The sequence below is a fragment of the Engystomops pustulosus genome, chromosome 1 (genome assembly GCF_040894005.1).
Source record: "Engystomops pustulosus chromosome 1, aEngPut4.maternal, whole genome shotgun sequence".
Taxonomy (NCBI): domain Eukaryota; kingdom Metazoa; phylum Chordata; class Amphibia; order Anura; family Leptodactylidae; genus Engystomops; species Engystomops pustulosus.
In genome coordinates, this window is record NC_092411.1 from 194,948,924 (window position 1) to 194,969,712 (window position 20,789).

The 20,789-nt window shown below is 40.1% G+C and overlaps 1 protein-coding gene across 1 annotated transcript in view; it reads right to left on the reverse strand.

The window, feature by feature from the left end:
* Positions 1–20,789, reverse strand: part of GC (GC vitamin D binding protein) — an 89,972-nt gene that overhangs the window by 37,999 nt on the left and 31,184 nt on the right. Inside the window, exons 2-5 of the mRNA XM_072117348.1 lie at positions 15,425–15,494; positions 4,169–4,301; positions 2,257–2,468; positions 515–647 (exon numbers count right to left, since the gene is read on the reverse strand). Of these exons, the coding sequence (XP_071973449.1) occupies positions 515–647; positions 2,257–2,468; positions 4,169–4,301; positions 15,425–15,494 (548 nt within the window). The remainder of the gene's footprint in view (positions 1–514; positions 648–2,256; positions 2,469–4,168; positions 4,302–15,424; positions 15,495–20,789) is intronic.

Consider the following 20,789-nt stretch of genomic DNA (forward strand, 5'->3'; position numbering starts at 1 on the left):
TTTATATTTTTCAAAATGGCAAAAAAGCGCCATTTTCGACTTTGGGCGCTTTTTCCCGTTACGTTAAATGCAGTGAAAAATGGTTATTATATTTTGATAGAACGATAGCAAAGGGGGTGATTAGAATTTTTAGGTTTTTTTATTATCAAAATTTTTTTTAACTTTTTTAAATTCTTACTTTTACTATTTTCCAGACTCCCTAGGCTACTTTAACGCTAGGTTGTCCGATTGATCCTACCATATACTGCCATACTACTTTAGCACCGATCGCGGGTGTTACTGGTAAGTCTTTGCTGCAATATGTAGCAAAGACTCACTGGCTATGGACAGGGCTCAGCCTGTGAGTCCTCTTCATGCACCTGCAGCCGAACCGTGACATGCTATTATGTCACAGGTCGCGAAAGGGTTAAGGTAATTTGGAGTCAGTCACCAAATTTAAGCAAGTAAATAATTACAATATTTTACAGATAAGTAACACTAGGAACACATTTTTATAATAAAACAGGATACCCACCTTTTTAATAAAACATAATGTAGACTTGTTAGATGTGCAGCAATCTTTTACCATGCTCAAATAGGTTTCTGTGGAATTGATAACAACAGGAAGTGGAGTTTGGGCATAATTACTGGAATATTCGTACAGGAATCTAGATGGAGACAGAAAACACATTAATGACCAACTCATATTACCATAGGGTTGGCATAAGACAAAAAAGAACAAATACCTCTGTCCTGGCTGCATGAATCTGAACTGAAGTTTTGGGAGGTCATAGGACACACTTCATCATTTGTATTGCCTCCTTGGACATATCATTGGACTTTATTTCTGTTTTCAAGGCAACTTTACTTCCTGTATTGTTCTTGATCCAAGGAGGGCAGTAAGTGGATGAAGTGAGTCCAGTGACCCCTTGGAACTTCAAGTCCTGTGCAAAACAGAAGTGGGAAATAAGTCATCATATACATTTGTTTGTAACCTGGCAGTAAGTTCTTCATTTTTCAGCAGAAACACCACAGGAGGAATGAAGAATTACACAGTGTTTATTAAAGTTTACTTGTTGTTTATGTGCTATGCATATGATATAGAGGTATAGTATTGTGTATGTAATGTACTGTAGATCCTCCAAAGTGAGACATGCCTTTTGAACCAACTCCACACTGGCCAAGAGATGAGGAGCCTGAACAGAGGACTCATATTTAGTAGCATGAATGAAAAAAATGCTTTTAATGTAGACAACCCTTATATACCCTTATATTTCCTGGATATTTACATGACAAGATATATGAAAATATTTCTAAGGTAAAGGAGGAAGCCAAGACAAATACACAAATACACCAAACTGAAAGGAAATCTACGATCAAAATCTCAAGACAAATCTCATAGATCCAGGCACTGTGACTGTGGTAATCCTCTAATATTTGTTATCCAAAGGTATCCTTCCTTCTAAATCAACTTTACAAATTTTTCTAAAGAGTGAGAAAGGTTCTTGGGGTGTTCCAGAGGTCCTCTGTGCTCTGGCTGCACAGGTTGATACATTATACAGAAGCAAGTTTCACCCTTCTTATTCAGCTGTAATCTCACACTGTGGGAGGGCGAAAATTCTCCTGCTCAGTGTAACAGCCTGTAAATCTACAGCAAGCAGGGACTCTGATAATGCCCCCAGAGCCCTTCTGGATCATTAGCATAATTTAAATGTTGATTTTAGAAGGAAGAGGCCACGGATAACAAATAGAAGATTACCACAGTCACAGGGCCTGCATTTATAAGTAAGTGTCCCTGGTTTAACCGTGCTTGATTTTGCTTGATTTTGGTAGATTTCCTTTAATGTATTTTGTTACAACTATGAGTTCTCTTATATTTTGTATTCTTAATTGTTATACCATCTCTTTCCCCATCTGTCAAAACATCTACAATTCAAAGCTATATTTTAGAACGATGTAATTTAAATTGCAATGTAACTCTAGGTAAAGATTTTATCATCTAACAAATAATTCAAGAAAACTTTATCAGGAGAAGCCATAAAAGTTGGGATTTAAAAATAAATTAAAATTCTTGATATATTCCTGTATATTCTTGCAGAACTTTTGCAAAGAATCAGAAAAGTTTGCTAGGAGTATGATTAGATAGGCGTGAGTCAGTGTAATAAAATATGCATCATTCAATGCATTCCCAGTTGGCTCAATGAATGTACTGATGTTAGAAAGAAAGGCTATTGTATTTGCACGCCCTTTTTTCAAAGTTAACATATTTTTTCTTACCTCATGGAAAACGTTTGAGCATCAGTCTTAAAGGCATCGCACACTTCTTCATTCGATAGCTCCACATATGTTGGAAATTCCTTTGGAGGTTGTTTTAAGTCAGCCAAACAAAGTTTTCGTTCCAGGCCCTTGTGAACACAACAACTTGCAACACCAGGGTGTTTAGGGAATGGTGATTTAGGGTCACAGGATTTAACTGACAAGGCAGATGCCTTTGGATTAAAAAAAATGCAATTAATCAAATCTAATTAAATTAGATGTAGTCTAATAGTTACTTAAATGATTTAGTATAATCATATTATATGACTTCTAATTAAAAGGGTTTGATGATGTATCCTTACACTAGATAATAGATTGGTACTTTCCTGTACTGTATAGCTCTGACACTATCAGCTGCTGACAAGAATCAGTAGCTGTCAATTGTAGCAATCCTATAACTATAATGTTGATTAAAATCTAATGGTTATTTAATAATGCATCTTAAATGCAACTTTAATTACATTTATCAGAACATACAATGCGAGAATTCAGACTCAGTCCATCCTCAGGTTAAAGGGTTAAAATGTCTGACTGATAATGCTGACAGTGTTGTATCTTACTGTATAATCTTGCCAGTTGAGTGCATTGGCAGTAAGTGTACTGTATTGTATGCATTCCCCTAGGACCGCATGACCTGTTATTTTCTCTCCAATGCCCTCCCTTTAGCTAATGTGAAACGGATAATTTATGTACAGAAATGACCAAAGTGTATACTGCCTTAGGCTACATTCACACTGCCGCATTGGGGGACGTTTGTAATATATTAACAAACAATGGGGCAGATTTACTTACCCGGTCCTGTTGCGATCCAGCTGCGCGTTCTCTGTGGAGGATTCGGGTCTTCCCGCGATTCACTAAGCTAATGCGCCCGATGTCCACCAGGTGTTGCTTCTGCGCTGAAGTCCGGCGGAGTTCACGATCCAATCCTGGGTGTAGGTAAGTGCGTGTCAAACGACACTTTTTTAAAAAATTACGCGGTTTTGCAGAATCCGTCGGGTTTTCCAATGGCCACGCCCCCGATTTCCGTCGCATGAAAGCCGGCGCTGATGCGCCACAATCCGATCGCTCGTGCCAAAACCCCGCGGCAATTCAGGGAAAAAACGGAGCAAATCGGGAAAATACGGGAATCCCGACGAAAATGCGCGAATTGGACCCTTAGTAAATGACCCCCAATGTGATAATGGGGCCTGTTAATGCCTTCTGGCACCACAAGGAACCTTTTAAATTAAACAGCTTCCATTTTCAGCACATATTTTGGCATAAAAATATCTAAAATTCTAAAAAGTTTAAAATTTATAGATATTTTCTATAATTTTCAATATGAATACCTCACATCATCAAGATCTATGTGTGTGGTTATTCTGTAAACGCCTGCAATGATTGGCACCAGTAAATAACAGTCTGTCCTGGTCATGTGATGGAAACGGTTCAATGCTTTTCAAGGCTGTAACATGTAATCTGCCCTACACCTGCATGTCCATGAGAGATTTTTAACCCTTTCCACTGATTTTTTTACACCACAAGGAGTTAATGTAGAAAGTCTGTTGTTAAGTTATTCAGCCTTTTAGTGTACACTTAACAACATGCATTTCTAAACCTATACCAACTCCTCAGAGTTTCTTTAACCATAAAGTTTCAGAAGATCATGAAACACATGGATAAATGAGGCATACAAGTGACACTTGTTCTTTGAGAATAAGTGCTGTTTTTTCCTTTTACTACATACATTTTTAGATGACCCCAGTAGGATTTCACATGAATAACATCCTGTCATGCTCTCATTAATTTTCATTCAGTATACAGTATCAATATATTTGTTATCTTTTAGAATCAGAGACATATTGTAAGGAACGGATACATGTTATAACTTTACCCCATTGTCATAACAGTTGGCGGCTGCTCCGTCAGCGCAGCATGTCATTGCCAGTGAGACTACAGCTTTCACAAGGTGACCTATTTCTTCAAAAGTCGCATTGGAATACTTCCTGCTGTTCATGATGACCGCTCTAAAGAGAACAAAATATATCAATAGAGTATTCTTGGAAACAGAATAATTCAATAAAAGCCAAGGTAATAAAAAAGGCTGCCCATGCACTGATACACAAGAACAGACACAGCAAAGCAACCTTTATTAAAGCAGTTTAATACAATTGAGCATTTTGTGAATATTTGAAATTTAACCCCTGAAATAGTCTATGTTGTGCCTTCTGTAAATTTTTGTTATATCCCGTCAAAGGTAGAACAGTGCCTCCGTAAGCTTGGGAGGTTACCTGTTCTAATGAATTCCAATACATTAATATTGTAGTGCAGGGGTCGGGAACCTATGGCTCGCGAGCCAGATGTGGCTCTTTTGAGGGCCGCATCTGGCTCGCAGCCACGGCTCCTATCAAGGGGCAGAACTACAGCCGCAGCAACTGCTAAGAAGCCTGCCAAGACCAGGGGCCATATATTCGGCACCTGTTGTGCCCCTGGCTGTAATCGGTAGAGCAGCGCAGGGGTACATGGGGTTAATTCGGGGGCGGCCCCTCCGTCTCCTTCCCTGCAGCAGCCTCCTCCGTGTGAGAGTGAGGGGAGGAGACTGTCTGCCTGCAGCGCGGGAGATTCATACAGAGGAGACTCAGGAGAAGGTCCGGGACCTGAAGAGAAGCAGTCAGCAGCCAGGAATCAGCCAGATATAAGTGCTCCCTCCCCCCAGCATCTCCTCACACTCTGCACTAACCCCTTAGTATCCTTTGTGCAGGAGCAGCTCTCTGCATCATACCCTCATATCTTCCCTAACCACTGCATTTCTACATAAATGTAAGGTTCTGCAGCAGCTTAGATACATAATAGCTAGGACCCAAGACAACATTTGTGTGCACAGCCCCTTTAGGTACATATTTTTCTGTCTTGTGGGACGCAGAATAGCCGCCACACAAAACTGGTGCAAACACGTTATAAATACATGTACAAGCTCCAAAGATGTTCTATCCAGTGCAAGGTCCCCAGAAAACTGGTGCAGATACTTTAATAAATGTGTATTGTAAAGTTCTACAGCAGTTTTCGTCTTTATAGGGATGTTCTGCAGCGGTTGGCTCATGTATAGGGATGTTCTGCAGCGGTTGGCGTCTGTATAGGGATGTTCTGCAGCGGATGGCGTCTGTGTCTAGGGATGTTCTGCAGCAGTTGGCGTCTGTATAGGGATGTTCTGAGCGGTTGGCGTCTGTATAGGGATGTTCTGCAGCGGTTGGCTCGTGCATAGGGATGTTCTGCAGCGTTTGGCTCATGTATGTCGATGTTTTGCAGCAGTTGGCATCTGTATAGGGATGTTCTGCAGCGGTTGGCGTCTGTATAGGGATGTTCTGCAGCAGTTGGCTCATGTATGTCGATGTTTTGCAGCGGTTGGCGTCTGTATAGGGATGTTCTGCAGCGGTTGGCTCGTGTATAGGGATGTTCTGCAGTGGTTGGCTCGTGTATGGGGATGTTCTGCAGCGGTTGGCTCGTGTATGGGGATGTTCTGCAGCGGTTGGCGTCTGTATGGGGATGTTCTGCAGCGGATGGCGAGTGCATTGGGGGGTTCTGCGGCAGATGCCGCGTGCATTGGGGGATTCTGCGGCAGATGGCGCGTGTATTTGGGGGTTCTGTGGCAGATGGCGCATGTATTTGGGGGGTTCTACAGCGGCTGGCACTTGTAACGTGTATTCTGCAGCTTCTGCAGCTCCTGTTCCTGCTTAGCAGTGAATTTTAGTAAATTGAAGCTACAAATTCCCTAGGAGACTGAGCACCCGCTGTTTTGTTTGCTTTATTTAAGACCAACACTTATGAAAGGGACACCCACAGAACAATGGCTCCAGCAGTCATTAGTACAGCAAGGAGTGTTCCTCCCCCCTGTACTAAGCCGCCACTGGACCAAAACAATGGTAATTCCCTGTAAAAAAAAAAATAGATAATTTACATTGGAGCTTGCCATGCAGGACATCTCGTCCAGCACTCTGGCCTCTTCCTTCTTCTGCGCTTGCCTGAGAGCTGCACCTCTCATCATCAGGTGGGAAGAAGCCAGATCCAGTCATGCACATTAAAAAGAAGCCAGAGCAGTGGACAAGATGTGCTGCATCACAAGCTCCAATGTAAATTATCTATTTTTTATTTTACAGCAAATTACCATTGTTTTGGTCCAGTGGTGGCTTAGTACAGGGGGAGGAACACTCCTTGCTTTACTAATGACTGCTGGAGCCATTGTTCTGTCAGTGTCCCTTTATACATATTGTACGGCTCTCGCAGAATTACATTTTAAAATATATGGAGCTTATGGCTCTCTTAGCCAAAAAGGTTCCTGACCCCTGTTGTAGAGCATTAAATGAAATGTAATGTGTGAAATATATACACATATAAGAAATAAATAATAAAACTGTCCTTAGCACCCCATTCCATTTAAAAACATTACATAATTTTGTTTCATTTGTTTTTATTGAAGATTTTTTCAAACATATTTTCACAAAGGAACAATTGCAGTAACATAGCATATAATACATCAATTACCTCTGTCTTACTCTAGAAAGACAGTGTTGCTAGAGTAAGTACTTGCTGTATATGTAAAATAACCTTGACTTTCATAAAAAAGTACTGTCTTTCGCTATTTTCTTCCAATATATGATATTCGCATATTATCCAAACATTTAACACTAAAACAACATAACTGGATAACAGGTCTCACATGCATCAAGTTACAGTTCCCACTTCATTTCCCGGATCTTCTAGAGAACGCGCCCTATTATTTCCAGTACCAGTACCTTCTTATCTTTTTTCCCATCTACTTTGCACTAGAGCTACAGGGTTGTGCAGCCCACGGAGCCCATATTTGGTGGGTAGGTTGTGATTTGAGCCATCCGTATGCCAGAATTTTTTCCATTTCGTATACTCTGTTTACCTCCTCTGTATATTCCGTCAGACCCGGGGGATTCAGTTGTTTCCAATTTCTGCAAATTATTAGCCTAGCCACTGTGAATAGTTTACACAAGAGTGCTCTGTTGCCCTTTTCTAGATGGGGTAGATTCAAGTGTAAAAGCGCTTGGGCCGGTTCTTTAGGCACTGTTTGCATAAATATCTAGTAGCTTATACACCTGGCTCCAAAAGCCACTTATATATGGGCAATCCCACAGTATGTGAAAAAGTGTGCCCTTACCTCCGCAATTCCTCCAGCAGTAAGGAGACGCCCCAGGGTATGCTATATGAATTCGGTCGGGGATGAAATACCAATGTAATACTGTTTTTAAAGCATTTTCCACCTGGGCACTACATTTTAGGGATTTGTGTGTCACCCTAAGGGCGTCCTTCCATTCTGCCTCAGAAAATTCTTTAGCCAGGATCTTTTCCCATTTTGAGAAAGGCTGAGATTTTTTAAATTCCCCTGCTCCTGTCAATTGGCTATAAAACGGGCGCAAGCCCTTTTTTGTCGCTACTAGGAGTGTAAGGAGGCTTTCATCAAATGTACATTTCCGTGTTAGTAATACAGAGGTTGCATGTTTTACTCTTAAGTACAAAAAAATATCTCTTGATATTAGGCCAAATGTTGGAGCTAATTCTTCAAAAGGAATTACTCTTTGGTCCTTGAGAATTTGTGAGAGTTTGGTTATGCCTTTTTCTTTCCATTTTTTAACATAGGATCCCCCTAAGGCTATATCTAGTATCTCTATTGGAAGATCCCTGATATTCATGGTAGAAAAGGATCCGTTAGAGTGCAGGATTTCCCAGCACGGTATGATTGCCTTGGTAATCGGAGATAACAATAATACTTTCTCTGGCATTAAGCTACTAGCATATAGAATATCTTTAATATGTAAATCTCCTGCTAATGTTTGTTCAATTTGCATCCAAGGCATATTTATTTCTGCGGTTGGAGAATCCCACCATTTGGCTGCATTGGCTAGTATTGACGCTTGATAGTAAGCTTTTACGTCCGGCATACCCATGCCCCCTGAGAACTTATGCTTAGACATGATAACTCTGGCAATTCTGGGTTTGCAACCTCCCCAAATACACTGAGATGCCATCTTCTGAACCTCTATGAAGAAACGGTTTGGTACTGATACTGGTATTGTGTGAAATAAATATAGTAGCCTAGGTAACAACAACATTTTAAATGCTGCTATTCGTCCTATCCACGCCACTTCTGCTTTTTGTATTTGTGCAGCTTCTTGTTTCAATTTTGTTAAGAGCTTTTGGTGATTATGTTTGTATAGTTGACTATGTGCCTTGGTTACCATTATCCCTAGATACTGTATATGTTCCAATTGCCAGTCAAATGGGTATCTTTGTTTTAAAATTTCTAAGGAGGATTGAGGAATGAACAGGGGCATTGCTTGCGTTTTTTGCATATTTAATTTATAGTACGATAGTTTGCTGAATGCGGAGATTACCTCCATTGATTTTTCTAGGGAATTTTCTGGTTGTGACATGGATAATATAATGTCGTCCGCGTATAACGAAATAAGATGTGATTTCCCACCCACCTTGATTCCTTGTATGTCGGGGTGCTGTCTGAGCATAGCTGCCAGAGGTTCTAGAGAAAGAATAAAAACTAAGGGGGACAATGGACACCCTTGACGGGTTCCATTTGTGATTTGGAAAGATTCTGATAAGGTGCCATTAGTGAACACCCTGGCTGATGGTTTGGAATATAGGGCCTTAATAGCCCTCAGGAAGTTCCCAGTGATACCCATGATCTGTAATGCCGAGAAGGCGTACAACCAGTGAATTCGGTCGAACGCCTTCTCGGCGTCCAAGGCCAACAATATTGCAGGCTTCTTACGGGAATCAATGATTTGTGTTAGATTAAGGATCCTTCTCGTGTTGTCTGCACCCTGTCTACCTTTGATAAACCCTGTCTGGTCTGTTGTTATTAAGGAGGGGAGGAATTTCATTAATCTGGCTGCTAGAATTTTTGCGTAAATCTTAATTTCCACATTGAGTAACGAAATTGGCCGGAAGTTTTGTGGTTGATCTGGCTTTTTGCCTGGTTTAGGCAATGTTATTATTAATGCTTGCTGGTTTTCAGCTGGGAACACTCCTGTGGACATTGCAGACGCATACATCTGTGTCATAAGTGGAGTTAATATGTGAGAGAAGGTTTTATAGTACTCCCCCGTTAACCCATCAGGGCCTGGGGCCTTGTTGGCCGGTGTTGTCTTTATTGCCCATTTGACCTCTGTTTCTGACAAAGGAGCATTTAGTTCATCTGACTGAGATGCATTAAGACAGTTCAAGTTTTGGCTCTTTAAGAATTCTTGAATTTCCTTAGGTTCAGGTTGGAAAGTAAATGGATCCTCTTTTAAATTGTACAAGGATGCATAATATTCTTTGAACCTGTTGGCTATGTCTAAAGGATGTGTTAATTTCCCCTCTTTGTGAGGATGTTTAAGATAGGGGATTTTTGTTTTTAAGTGTCGGGCTTTCAACTGGGAAGCCAATAGTTTGCCAGCTTTATTTCCTTGTGAATAATAAAGGGCTTTTGTTTTTTGCAGCCTTCTCTCATAAATATATAATAAAAGGGACCTGAGTTTATCTCTCAGTTTTTTGAGATTATCTGCCAGTGCTTGTGTCGGTGCGATCTTATTTTGTGTTTCAGTTTTATGGATCTCATTAATCGTTTCCCTAGTTTGGGCTTCTCTCTGTTTTTTAATTATATGGCCTAATCTTATTCCCGTGCCCCTAACAAACATTTTATGAGCATTCCACAAAGTGTTTATATGTATGTGTTGATCTTTGTTATTCTGAAGGAACTCTATTAGCTCCGATTCCAGAGTTTGCTTGTGTGTGGGATGAGTTAGTAAGTATGAACTGCATCTCCATAGGTAAGTAGGTGATTGTGAGCAGTCCTCTGATATCTCTGGGGTGATGGCGGCATGGTCTGACCATGTGATTGTCTCTATAGTGCTGTTAGTCGCTTGCGAGAGGGCGACAGAGTCAATAATAAACATGTCAATCCTTGAGTAAGAATTATAGACAGGGGAATAAAAAGAATAGTCCCTTTCAGAACTGTGTTGTGCTCTCCAAATGTCAAACAGGTTGTTTTTCCACCAAATGTCTCCCATTCCTCTGTCGTGGAGTTTAGATAAGGAGGAACAATCAAGCTGGGGGTCAGATGTAGCGTTAAGATCACCCCCAATTATTAGGGTCCCTTGCTTATGTTTAAGTGCTAGTCGCACTATTTTCCTAGCAAAGTTGGCTTGTTTGCGGTTGGGAGAATAAGCGCATACTAATGTATACGGTGCGTTATTAATTAAGCATATTACTATGATATATCTCCCCATTGGGTCTATGATTGTTTTAATTTCCTGGAAGGCCACTGTATTTTTTATTGCCATCATTACTCCCCTACTTTTCTTAGTATAATGTGACCAATATATCTGGGGGAACGCTGCATTCTTGACTCTGAAAGCATCTTTCTCTATTATATGCGTTTCTTGTACAAACACAATATCACAAGCCAAAGAGCGGGTTTCTGCACACAATCTAGCTCTTTTATAAGGGATATTTAATCCCTTAACATTCATGGACATGAATTTTAGTACCATAATCACTCAAATTTCAAAAAGCTGTCAACAAATATATACATCTTATAAACATCATAGTTGTTCATTTTTAACTTGTGTATGGCTATTTGGTTCTCTATACAATCCAGGTTTACTATATAACTGGCACTAAATGAGATGCATGTGAGGAATAACAGAAAATAACCAAACTTTCTGGGATGCCTAGGCATCAACTGAAAGAGCAGTGAAAGTTCTGCTCTACTTGTAGGGGGAGAAATTATAGTCCTGTTCTTCGGACTTGCTGATACTAGATCAGCTGGTACCTGTTCTGGAGAGGGGACCACCAAGAGTAATCCCGTGTCAGGAACCTTGTCGGTTGAGCAGTCATGTATCCTTGCTCCTTCTTGATCGGACTGTGTTCCATTCCTCTTCTACCCGCCGGGGTCTTTGCTCTTTAGTCATCACCAGGTTTTCTGGAACAGATATCCCCCACGCCTTGAGAAGTTTACGACCTTCTTCCATGGTTTGGACGGTTTGTATTCTTCCATTCCTGGAGATTAGAAGACGTGTTGGGAAGCCCCACTTGTACGGGATCTGTTTCTCTCTTAGTATAGAAGTAATCATTGCCATTTGTCTACGTGCTCGCAGTGTAGTCGCTGATAAGTCAATAAAGAGCATTACATCCTGGTATGGGGATGGGAGAGGATGATTTTTCCTTGCCGCCTCCATTACCTTTTCTTTGGTTCTGAAGAAATGGACCCTAGCAAGAACGTCTCGCGGGACGGTCTCATCAAGGTGTTTGGGTCTCGGCAGTCTGTGTGCCCTGTCTATTTCTAGATCCTGAGTGGAGCTGTTGGGTAACAGGACCTGCATGAGCCCTTGTAGGTATTTCGGCAGTTCATTTTGGGAGATCAATTCAGGTATGCCTCTAAATTTGATATTGTTTCGGCGCGACCTATCCTCAAGATCCGCCATTTTAATTTGCATACGGTGTAGTTCTTCCTCTAATTCATAATGCGCATCAATTAGGGCATTGTGTGATGATGCAAATTCACCCATCTTGTTCTCCACTTGATGTACTCTTTCTCCTACTTGAGAGAGTTCTGCTGATATTGGATGTATTAAAGATGTGATATCCTTTTGAAACGATCTCCTTAGTGCCCCCAGCATGCGTTTCATTGCAGCCTCGGTCATAACGCTATCTGACACAGGCATATGAGTCAGAGCGTCTTGTTCTTCTTCCACCTCACTATCATCAGTAAGTCTCTGCTCTCCTACTCCCCTGTCTGGATCTTGGCTGGATATTAAGCGCGGCCGTTGCTTGACCGGGCTTTGTGAAGGGGAGCCCTCTCCCTCTTCCCCCCCGCACTGTAGTCCCGCCATTTTCCGGGAGTTGCGGTTCTCGGCCGTTATAGAAGGGGATTCTCTGGACTCACCCCAAATGCATGTCCTCGTGTCGTGGCGTAATGGCGATGTTGGTGCCGAGGAAGATCTTCTCTGATGAGAGGCTGATTCTCTGGCTCTCTGCGCTGTGAGGGTTTCACGCTGGTAAGAAGGAAGCTTCTCCTCGTGGATGCCATCGCCATCTTGGATTCGCTCCGTGGCTGGTGAGAAGTAAAAGTTCATAAGTTTGTGCGGTTTAAGCACATTCTTCCTTCTTTTAGTCATCTCAGTTGGAGAGCTTGCTGTATAGTGCTGTTGGGCACTTTTCTGGCAAGGATAGCTGTTCTTAGTCGCTATTTGTAGGCTCTAACACGGGAGCTCTGTCCTCACACGTCCATACAGCTCAGCAGCCCGGACACGCCCCCCTCACATTACATAATTTTAACACAGTAAGTGAAAGTCAGAAAATGTCAAAAACACCACACATTTGGTATATTCACATCCATACCAACTCATTCCCTTAAAATAAATCATTATTACACTGGCCTTTGAAAAACTGCTAAAAATTATGTTTTTGGGCAAAAAAGGGGATCAAAATGCCTGTTCCAAAATGTTACCAATGAAAATTGCAACTTGTACCACAGAAAGCAAGCCTTCAAACCATTGCCAATAAATAAATAAAAATGTTATTTTGCCCCACCCCACATGACTGTATTCATGAAAATTTGTAAAGCATACAAATATCTACATACGTTGGTTATTGGGGATATCATACCAGCCCATGAAACAAAGGTATCATGTTGGAACATGTAAATACCATTTTGACTCCCCACTTGTATTAATTTACCCATATATAACCCCTGTATTTACCTCTGTATTTACACTTGTGATGTTAACTTGCTTAGTTTGGCCCTTAATTTATTTTTTGACGGTTGTGGTCTCCAGGATGAGAATAATTGTTAGGGGTTTCTACTGTCCTGGTACTTCAGGGCAGATGTGGCAAGGTACCTGAAAGATATTCTTCAGATCTACCCTCCAAAAGCTCAATAGCTCTCCTCCACTGCAGCTTACATGAACATGAGGAGAGGGGACAATGAAAAAGTGAAGTAGATAGGATGTCTGGTAACTTCACGTGGCTGGGAGAAGAGATATAATGATTGTAGGGCTACTTTAGAATATGAAGTATGAAATGAACTACAATATGAAGACACAATATATGCACTGGATGGAATGGGTAGGTATTTATCTTCTCTGTTGCTTCATATAATTTGTACTGTTGTTTTTGGCACAAGTACAAATGAAGGTAATGGGGAGTGATAAACAGGAGTGAATGTTATCCAGATTTTGACACATATGCTACAGCCCAGGCAAAGATCTGTCTAAAGTAACTTAGAAACACATTGGTTGTAAGACTCTCTCTGTAGTTAAAGCAGAACAATTTGAGTTAAACAATTTCAAATGTTTCTAAAGTTTTGCCAAATCTTGTTAATTTAAAAAAAAAAAAAAAAACGAAATGTATAAAACAAAATTTACCATAAATATGTCACAAAACAATCCCAGAGTCACTTGTGTAGGTTAAAGTGTTCAAAAGTTATTACCTTATTTAGGGATCATAAAAATGACCCATGTTCTTGGTGGTGTTAATATTCATTATCACTGTATAGTTCAAAGGCCAACATTTTTCTGACAATGTAGTTGTGTTCCAGTTTGGTTTTGCCAAAGTGAGGAGTTTTATATTTATAATTTATTAGATTTTTTGTAGGAGGGAGGAAGGGTATGCAAGGAAATGACTAAACAGCAGTTAACCCATTGCCGACCACCCACTAATTTTAGATGTCAATGGGTTCGGGGGCCAAGTCTGCAGCAGCTTGTCAGAGACAGCCAGAGATGCTGTGGAGAATTGGTTTATTATAGCTTATGCTTTTTCTCAAAACATAGCGCTAAAGTTGCACTGCGTAGTAATTGCAGGAGACAAAATTGCCGCTGATTCTATAGACCTATCGAACACATGATCATCAGGTATGAAAAGTTTAGGCAGAGCTGATGGCTCTTATCACACCCAGTACAACTCTGCCCCAACAAGGTTTTTTTTCCCATCAGTAACTGGAGTTCCTTAAGATGCATCAATTTCAGTGGAAAACTAACATATTACATATGATAAATCAATATGACCGTCATAAAATAGTGAATTAATTCATAATCATCATTTTGAAGTAATTTCAAAATTAATTAAAAAAAAACTACTACACATTTCAAATAAAGCTTTTTTCTAACTATTATGGTTATAACTATTTGGTTATAATTATTATTATAACCAATTAAAATAAAAGAATCCTTTAAAGGAAACCTACCACTTGAAGTGGCAGGTTTCCGATGGCAATACCGGGCACCAGCTCAGGGTGAGCTGGTGCCGGAGCTTATTTTAGTTAGTGTTTTAAACCGCGGTATCACGGTTTAAAACACTTTTTAAACTTTATAGCCGGCGCAGGCAGGCTATAAAGTTTAAAAAGTTTAAAAAGTGTTTTAAACCGCGATACCACGGTTTAAAACACTAACTAAAATAAGCTCCGGCACCAGCTCACCCTGAGCTGGTGCTCGGTATTGCCATCGGAAACCTGCCACTTCAAGTGGTAGGTTTCCTTTAATATTTGTGGATTTTGAATTAATTCTATATATCATGTAAAATTTGCTAAAAACATCTATCATTAACACATTTTCAGGTCTCATCATTTGGGGTTCAAATAACAAGTAAAGTCAATAGTTAAGTTTTTATGTTTTAGGACTTCAAAACACTAAATCACACATTGTTTTAATTTGTGGGAAAACTAAATATAAATCTCCATATAAATTAATTACATGAAACTTGATTCCAACTAGGGTCACGGCTGATAATCTATATGTCTGTGGTTGGAAAATATAATTAAATATGACTGAATGTTTAATGCAATGTGGTAATTACTATTCTCACTAGAGAGAAGGATACAATGCTTCATTGTTGACACAAGTTATCTAATCGAGCAATGTACAAGACTTCTACATGGTAAGTGACATATTTAATTAAAACGCCAATGTACTAATGAATATATTCATTCCAGACTGATGCTTTTGTTACACAGGATGAGTTTTAAGTGTCATTTCAATTAAAAATCATATATATCAAATATTTTACTTCTAAAGAACACAGGCACCAAAGAATGTGCAAAATAATAGATAAATACATTGTTATGAAAACTTACGCGGCAGAAAATTTTTCTATTCCAAGCATTGCAAATTCCTGACAAACTCTGTCTCTTTCATATAGTTTTCCTGGAAAATAAAGACAAAGTAGTAGTATTAAGTATAGTAAATAGTATGACAAAATGTAAACATTTAGACGATTCTACAATACCTATATTATTTGTAAAAACCTACATTGAAATTTTTGTTTGATGATTATGAGTACTTATCCCATATAAAGTGTGTGAATGGTAGGGCCCTGTTCTCTGGAATCCACAACAAATGCAAACATGGTGTTAAGCAAATTTTCTGTGTAAATTAAGTAGTTTTAGCACATGCTCACACTTTCACTTCTATAGTTGAGATTCAGTGCTGTATTTGACTGCCTTCATCAGTTCCAAAGATTTCTCTTTTCACACAGGCCCATAGGCACCATCATTCTTCTGATCACTGATGGCCCTATCCTTTGGACCTTTAGTCTATGAGACTTTGTTTTGTTTTTGTAAAATCCCTTTAGAGTACATCTACCACCAGGATGAAAGACTGTATGCAAATGAGGCTGAAGAGCTCCAGGTTCCATTATCATCTCTGGAGCCTCTCAGGGTCATTTGCATACAGTCCTTCATTCTGGTAGTAGATGCCCTTTAAAGTGCCTTGTCGCATAAGGTTTATCAACCACATTTCCTAGAACCATTGACAGCCATTATGAAAAGTTTATGATCCATTGTATAATGTTAAAGCAACATCACTTAGTTCAGGTTAGCTGAGAGGGGCTCAAATGGAGGTCAACACATTATATGTTACATATTATATATATTATATGTTATATATTATGTAAACCACTGGTTCTGGATACATATTACACAAGACTGGAATGGTGTCCTGCAAAAAGGTGAAGAAGACTTGACTTCTATATTGTCATAAGAAAGGACAACCGAGTTTCCAAAAAAACATGAAAAGAGAACAGTAGAAGATTCTAAATGGGTGATATTAACTGATTAGACAAAAGTCCACAAAAAATGGGTTCAAATGGGTCTGGAAGAATAACTGCAAAAGAGGCTAACAGATTGAGAAATTGGAGTAATTGCCAAGTTTAATGGAAGCCTGATGACATGGGGTTGTTTCATTGATGGTGGTTTCAGTGGTGAGCTATATGTGAATATTCTACAAATTACTAGCAAAAAATAGAAGCATGGAAGGATGCAACTCCAACCTTCCAATGCCAAACCACACCTCTTCATCTACATCCCTCCACGGCTCTGTATGACAAAGGCTGTTTGCCGGAACATCACCTTGTGTTTGCCGTTCCACTTACAAAAAAAAATAACCTTTAGCATCTACTTCTGTTTTTTTGCTAGTTCTCATAGTGGGGTAGGATCCCTAGCGGTCAGCATCCAGAACTGTTGAAATGCGTCCTTATAAATATACATATATTCTACAAGTTACATCAGTACTATTGGTACGTATGTATTTTTTTGTTGTTTCCCTTTTCCCCTTCTCCGACCCCAATGCACATACTAAACATTATATAGGCCAGTACATACAAAATGCACAGTAAAATATTCCAATACAATAATCAAACTGTAAATTACAATATACAGTAAAGGTGGAGAGAAATATAAAAGAGAACACTGAGAACAATATTAACACATCGCAGTATGTTGCAATAAGATAAGATATCATTTGATATGATTAACCCTTCAATTCTACAATAAAGCCTAGGCTTGATTATAACTTGCTGTATTGTAGGAAAAGCTATGACTTTCTTTCATGAGACAAATAAAACTAGCAGTTTGGTGAAATATAATTAGAGTTACTTTTTTTTAATTAGAACAAACCATTTTACATTTGAAAATGAATTAATATTTTACAATTAATTATATTTACTTTATCATATAATTCATAATTACATTTTGTAGTGTTGCTGAAAGATAAAGCAAATCTTAATAAGATTCATGCAATTAAACTCAAGTATATATATTTATAAATTATTTACTTAACAGACTCTTTAAACCTCATTATCATTACTGGGAATAAGATTCTCAGAATAGTATCTACTTGATGTTTGACATTAAATGGTAATAGCCCAATTTTGGATTAATCAGTCCTAATATTTTCAGGAGACTGCATAGATTTAAATTACCTTATACTTATATATCCTTCATCATAGCTTTTCTAGATGACCAGGAGGCAATGTGAAACAAACACACAACAACAAGGGCTTTTAAAGCTGAATACAGGGCATTTGACTGATAAAGTATTGACGGGACAAGACATCCCCTTTATACCAAGGAAAGAAAAAAGGTAAGAAAAATGCTACTGTTACATATGTTTTTCATTTCCACAGGGTATGCCTGTACCTTTTAGTGAAATTATCTTCTTATTAAAATAGGATAACCACAAAACACAAAATAGCAGTTCGATTGATAGAGTGGGATCACTAGGACTTTCACATTGCCAGGGCCTGTAGGGTAAAAATATTGCTCACAAAGATATTATAATATGCTAAGAGGGTTAGCTTGTACCATAAGTTTCCATTTACCCGAGATCGAAACAATGTCGAAACCAGTAAACGTTGATATATATATATATATATATATATATATATATATATTTGTTTCTTTTTTACTGCATAAGAGGAATGTGACTAAATGTTACTAGATAGAACAAGGAAATCCTTGTTCCTCAAAGGTCATATTCTGTAAGGACAATCTATATAATTAATGCTGACTTTCAAGAAGCTTTGTAATGTAACTTCAAGGGAACCTGCCATCAGGAACCGTTTTTCTGCCCCCCCCCCCAACTCAACCATGACCTTATAGAGATTAGTGTAAATATCTCCATAGAGTTTTTATAGTAAAACTGGCTTTACATGGGAGTGAGGAATTGGGTTGTTCTGTTAATGGTAGTATCATAGAAGCTGAGTTAATGGTAATGTCAAAGAAAGTGTCAGCAGTTGCTATCTTCTTGCATGAGAATATGGAAGAGAAAATCAAGGAAGTCTCTGAGAGTTTGCAGATGTTCAGATGTTTGAGATATCTATGTGGGTGTATGAGCTTGTGGACTGCAGAAGTGGTTAGGGCCAGAGTGGAGGAGAAAGTCAGTAAGTTATGGTTTGATAGGAGGAGAGTAGTATTAAACAGATTGGATAGTTAAAGGGAACCTACCACCCCGATTCTACCTATAAAGGTAGAAGGGGTGGTAGGTGGATGAATGGGACGTGAGGATAGCCCTTTTTTGGGCTAATCCTCTCGTCCCGGGTGTCTTTTACAAAACTTTGTTGGAGGCATATGTAAATTTTTTTAAGCGGCTACTGGGGCGTGGAGTAGCCGGACATGAGGCTACTAGTCGCGGCTACTCCATGCCCCAGTAGCCACGTTACTTCGCCCACCATTTAATCTTCGGCGTGCAGCTCCTCGTAGCTGCGCGCCCTCGTCCAGGTCCACAGTGTTCTGCGCATGTGCAGAACGCAGGCCCTCTGCTGCGCGGCCGCGGCTCCAGGGCCGGAGCTACTGCGCATGTGCAGAAGGCCGAAAATGCTGGGGGACCAGGACGAGGGCGCGCAGCTACGAGGAGCTGCGCGCCGAAGATTAAATGGTAGGTGGAGTAACGAGGCTACTGGGGCGTGGAGTAGTCGCGACTAGTAGCCTCATGTCCGGCTACTCCACGCCCCAGTAGCCGCATAAAAAAATTTACATATGCCTCCAATAAAGTTTTGTAAAAGACACCCGGGACGTGAGGATTAGCCCAAAAAAGGGCTATCCTCACGTCCCATTCATCCACCTACCACCCCTTCTACCTTTATAGGTAGAATCGGGGTGGTAGGTTCCCTTTAACAGAGGTGGAAAAGACCAGCATAGGACACTCTTTGTGAGTGACTCTGGAGGACCACTGTGAGAGGCCAAAGGAGGAGGTAAGAGAGAGTAGTTTAAGTAGCAGAATGTCCTATTTGATAGGAATGTTAAATTCACCCATGATGATGGAGGGGTGTAAGAAGAAAGGAAGTGAAGAAGCCAGGTGTTAAAGTGATCAATCAAAGTAGTCAAACAAAAAACAAGAAGAAAAGATGTATGCGATATGACCACATAATATAAAAATTACAAAAATACACCACAACACAAACAAACATATAAAAACCGTGTAAAAACACAACACACAAATATAATCATCCAGGAGTACTTTGCATATGTTAATGCTGGTCATCCAAAGATACACCAACTCCCCCTGCAGTAAAAAACCCTCATGTGAGTGAATATGATGAAAAGAGAAAATAAGCTCAAAGCAGGCAGCGAGTGAACAAGGCAATATAGTATATAAAATGTACAAATACCATCAGTGTAAATAAGGGATGAATAGCTACCTGCAATGGTGACTAATAACACAAAAGTAGGGATGGGGACACGTATCGCCACCCAAATAGCTTCCTCAGGGGTGCTGTGGTGCAATACTGTACCCATTTTTTGTGAACAATTTTTGTGGATCACACACACACTGTTTTTGGGTCACTCACCATACTTTTGGTCTTTTCATCTGTGACTTCCTACTCACTATGTTATTTCTTATGGGGTCACATCATTTTCAGGTCCAGTAAGAAGCCCAGTATCCTTTGGCGAGTAATATTTTGCCTTTTGGGGGACCTTTCCTCTCACAGGTGAGACCCCACACATCTGCGCCGCTGGATCGCGAATGAACTGGGTAAGTAAATCTGCCCCAGTATGTCTGCCTTTTTTGTGGATCTCCCCTTCATATATTTTTTCATCAGATGTTCACAACACTGACTTAGGGTAAGTATACACATACACTTGGTTTGGTGGTCCTTTGGTGGGACTCGGTTTCTCGAACTTGGGTGGGGTGCGCACGATTACAGAGTACACCTTACATATTTATGTATGTATAATTTTATTTTTTTTTTCTAGATCTCATCATTTACCACAGTGGAGGTAATTCACTAAGGACCCGATTCGCGTTTTCCCGATGTGTTACCCGCATATTTCCGATTTGCGCCGATTTCCCCTGAATTGCCCCGGGATTTTGGCACACGCGATCGGATTGTGGCGCATCGGCGCAGGCATGCACGCGACGGAAATCGGGGGGCGTGGCCGAACGAAAACCCGACGGATTAGGAAAAACAGCCGCATTTAAAACAAAAAATGTGTCGCTGAGCTTGGACTTACCTTCACTCAGCCCGGCTCGGTGTATTCCAGTGCGTTCCAGGGAACTTCAGCGCAGCAGCGCCACCTGGTGGACGTCGGAGGAACTGCCTTAATAAATCCCATCCGGACCCGAATCCACCGCAGAGAACGCGCCGCTGGATCGCGAATGAACTGGGTAAGTAAATCTGCCCCAGTATGTCTGCCTTTTTTGTGGATCTCCCCTCCCTCCTCT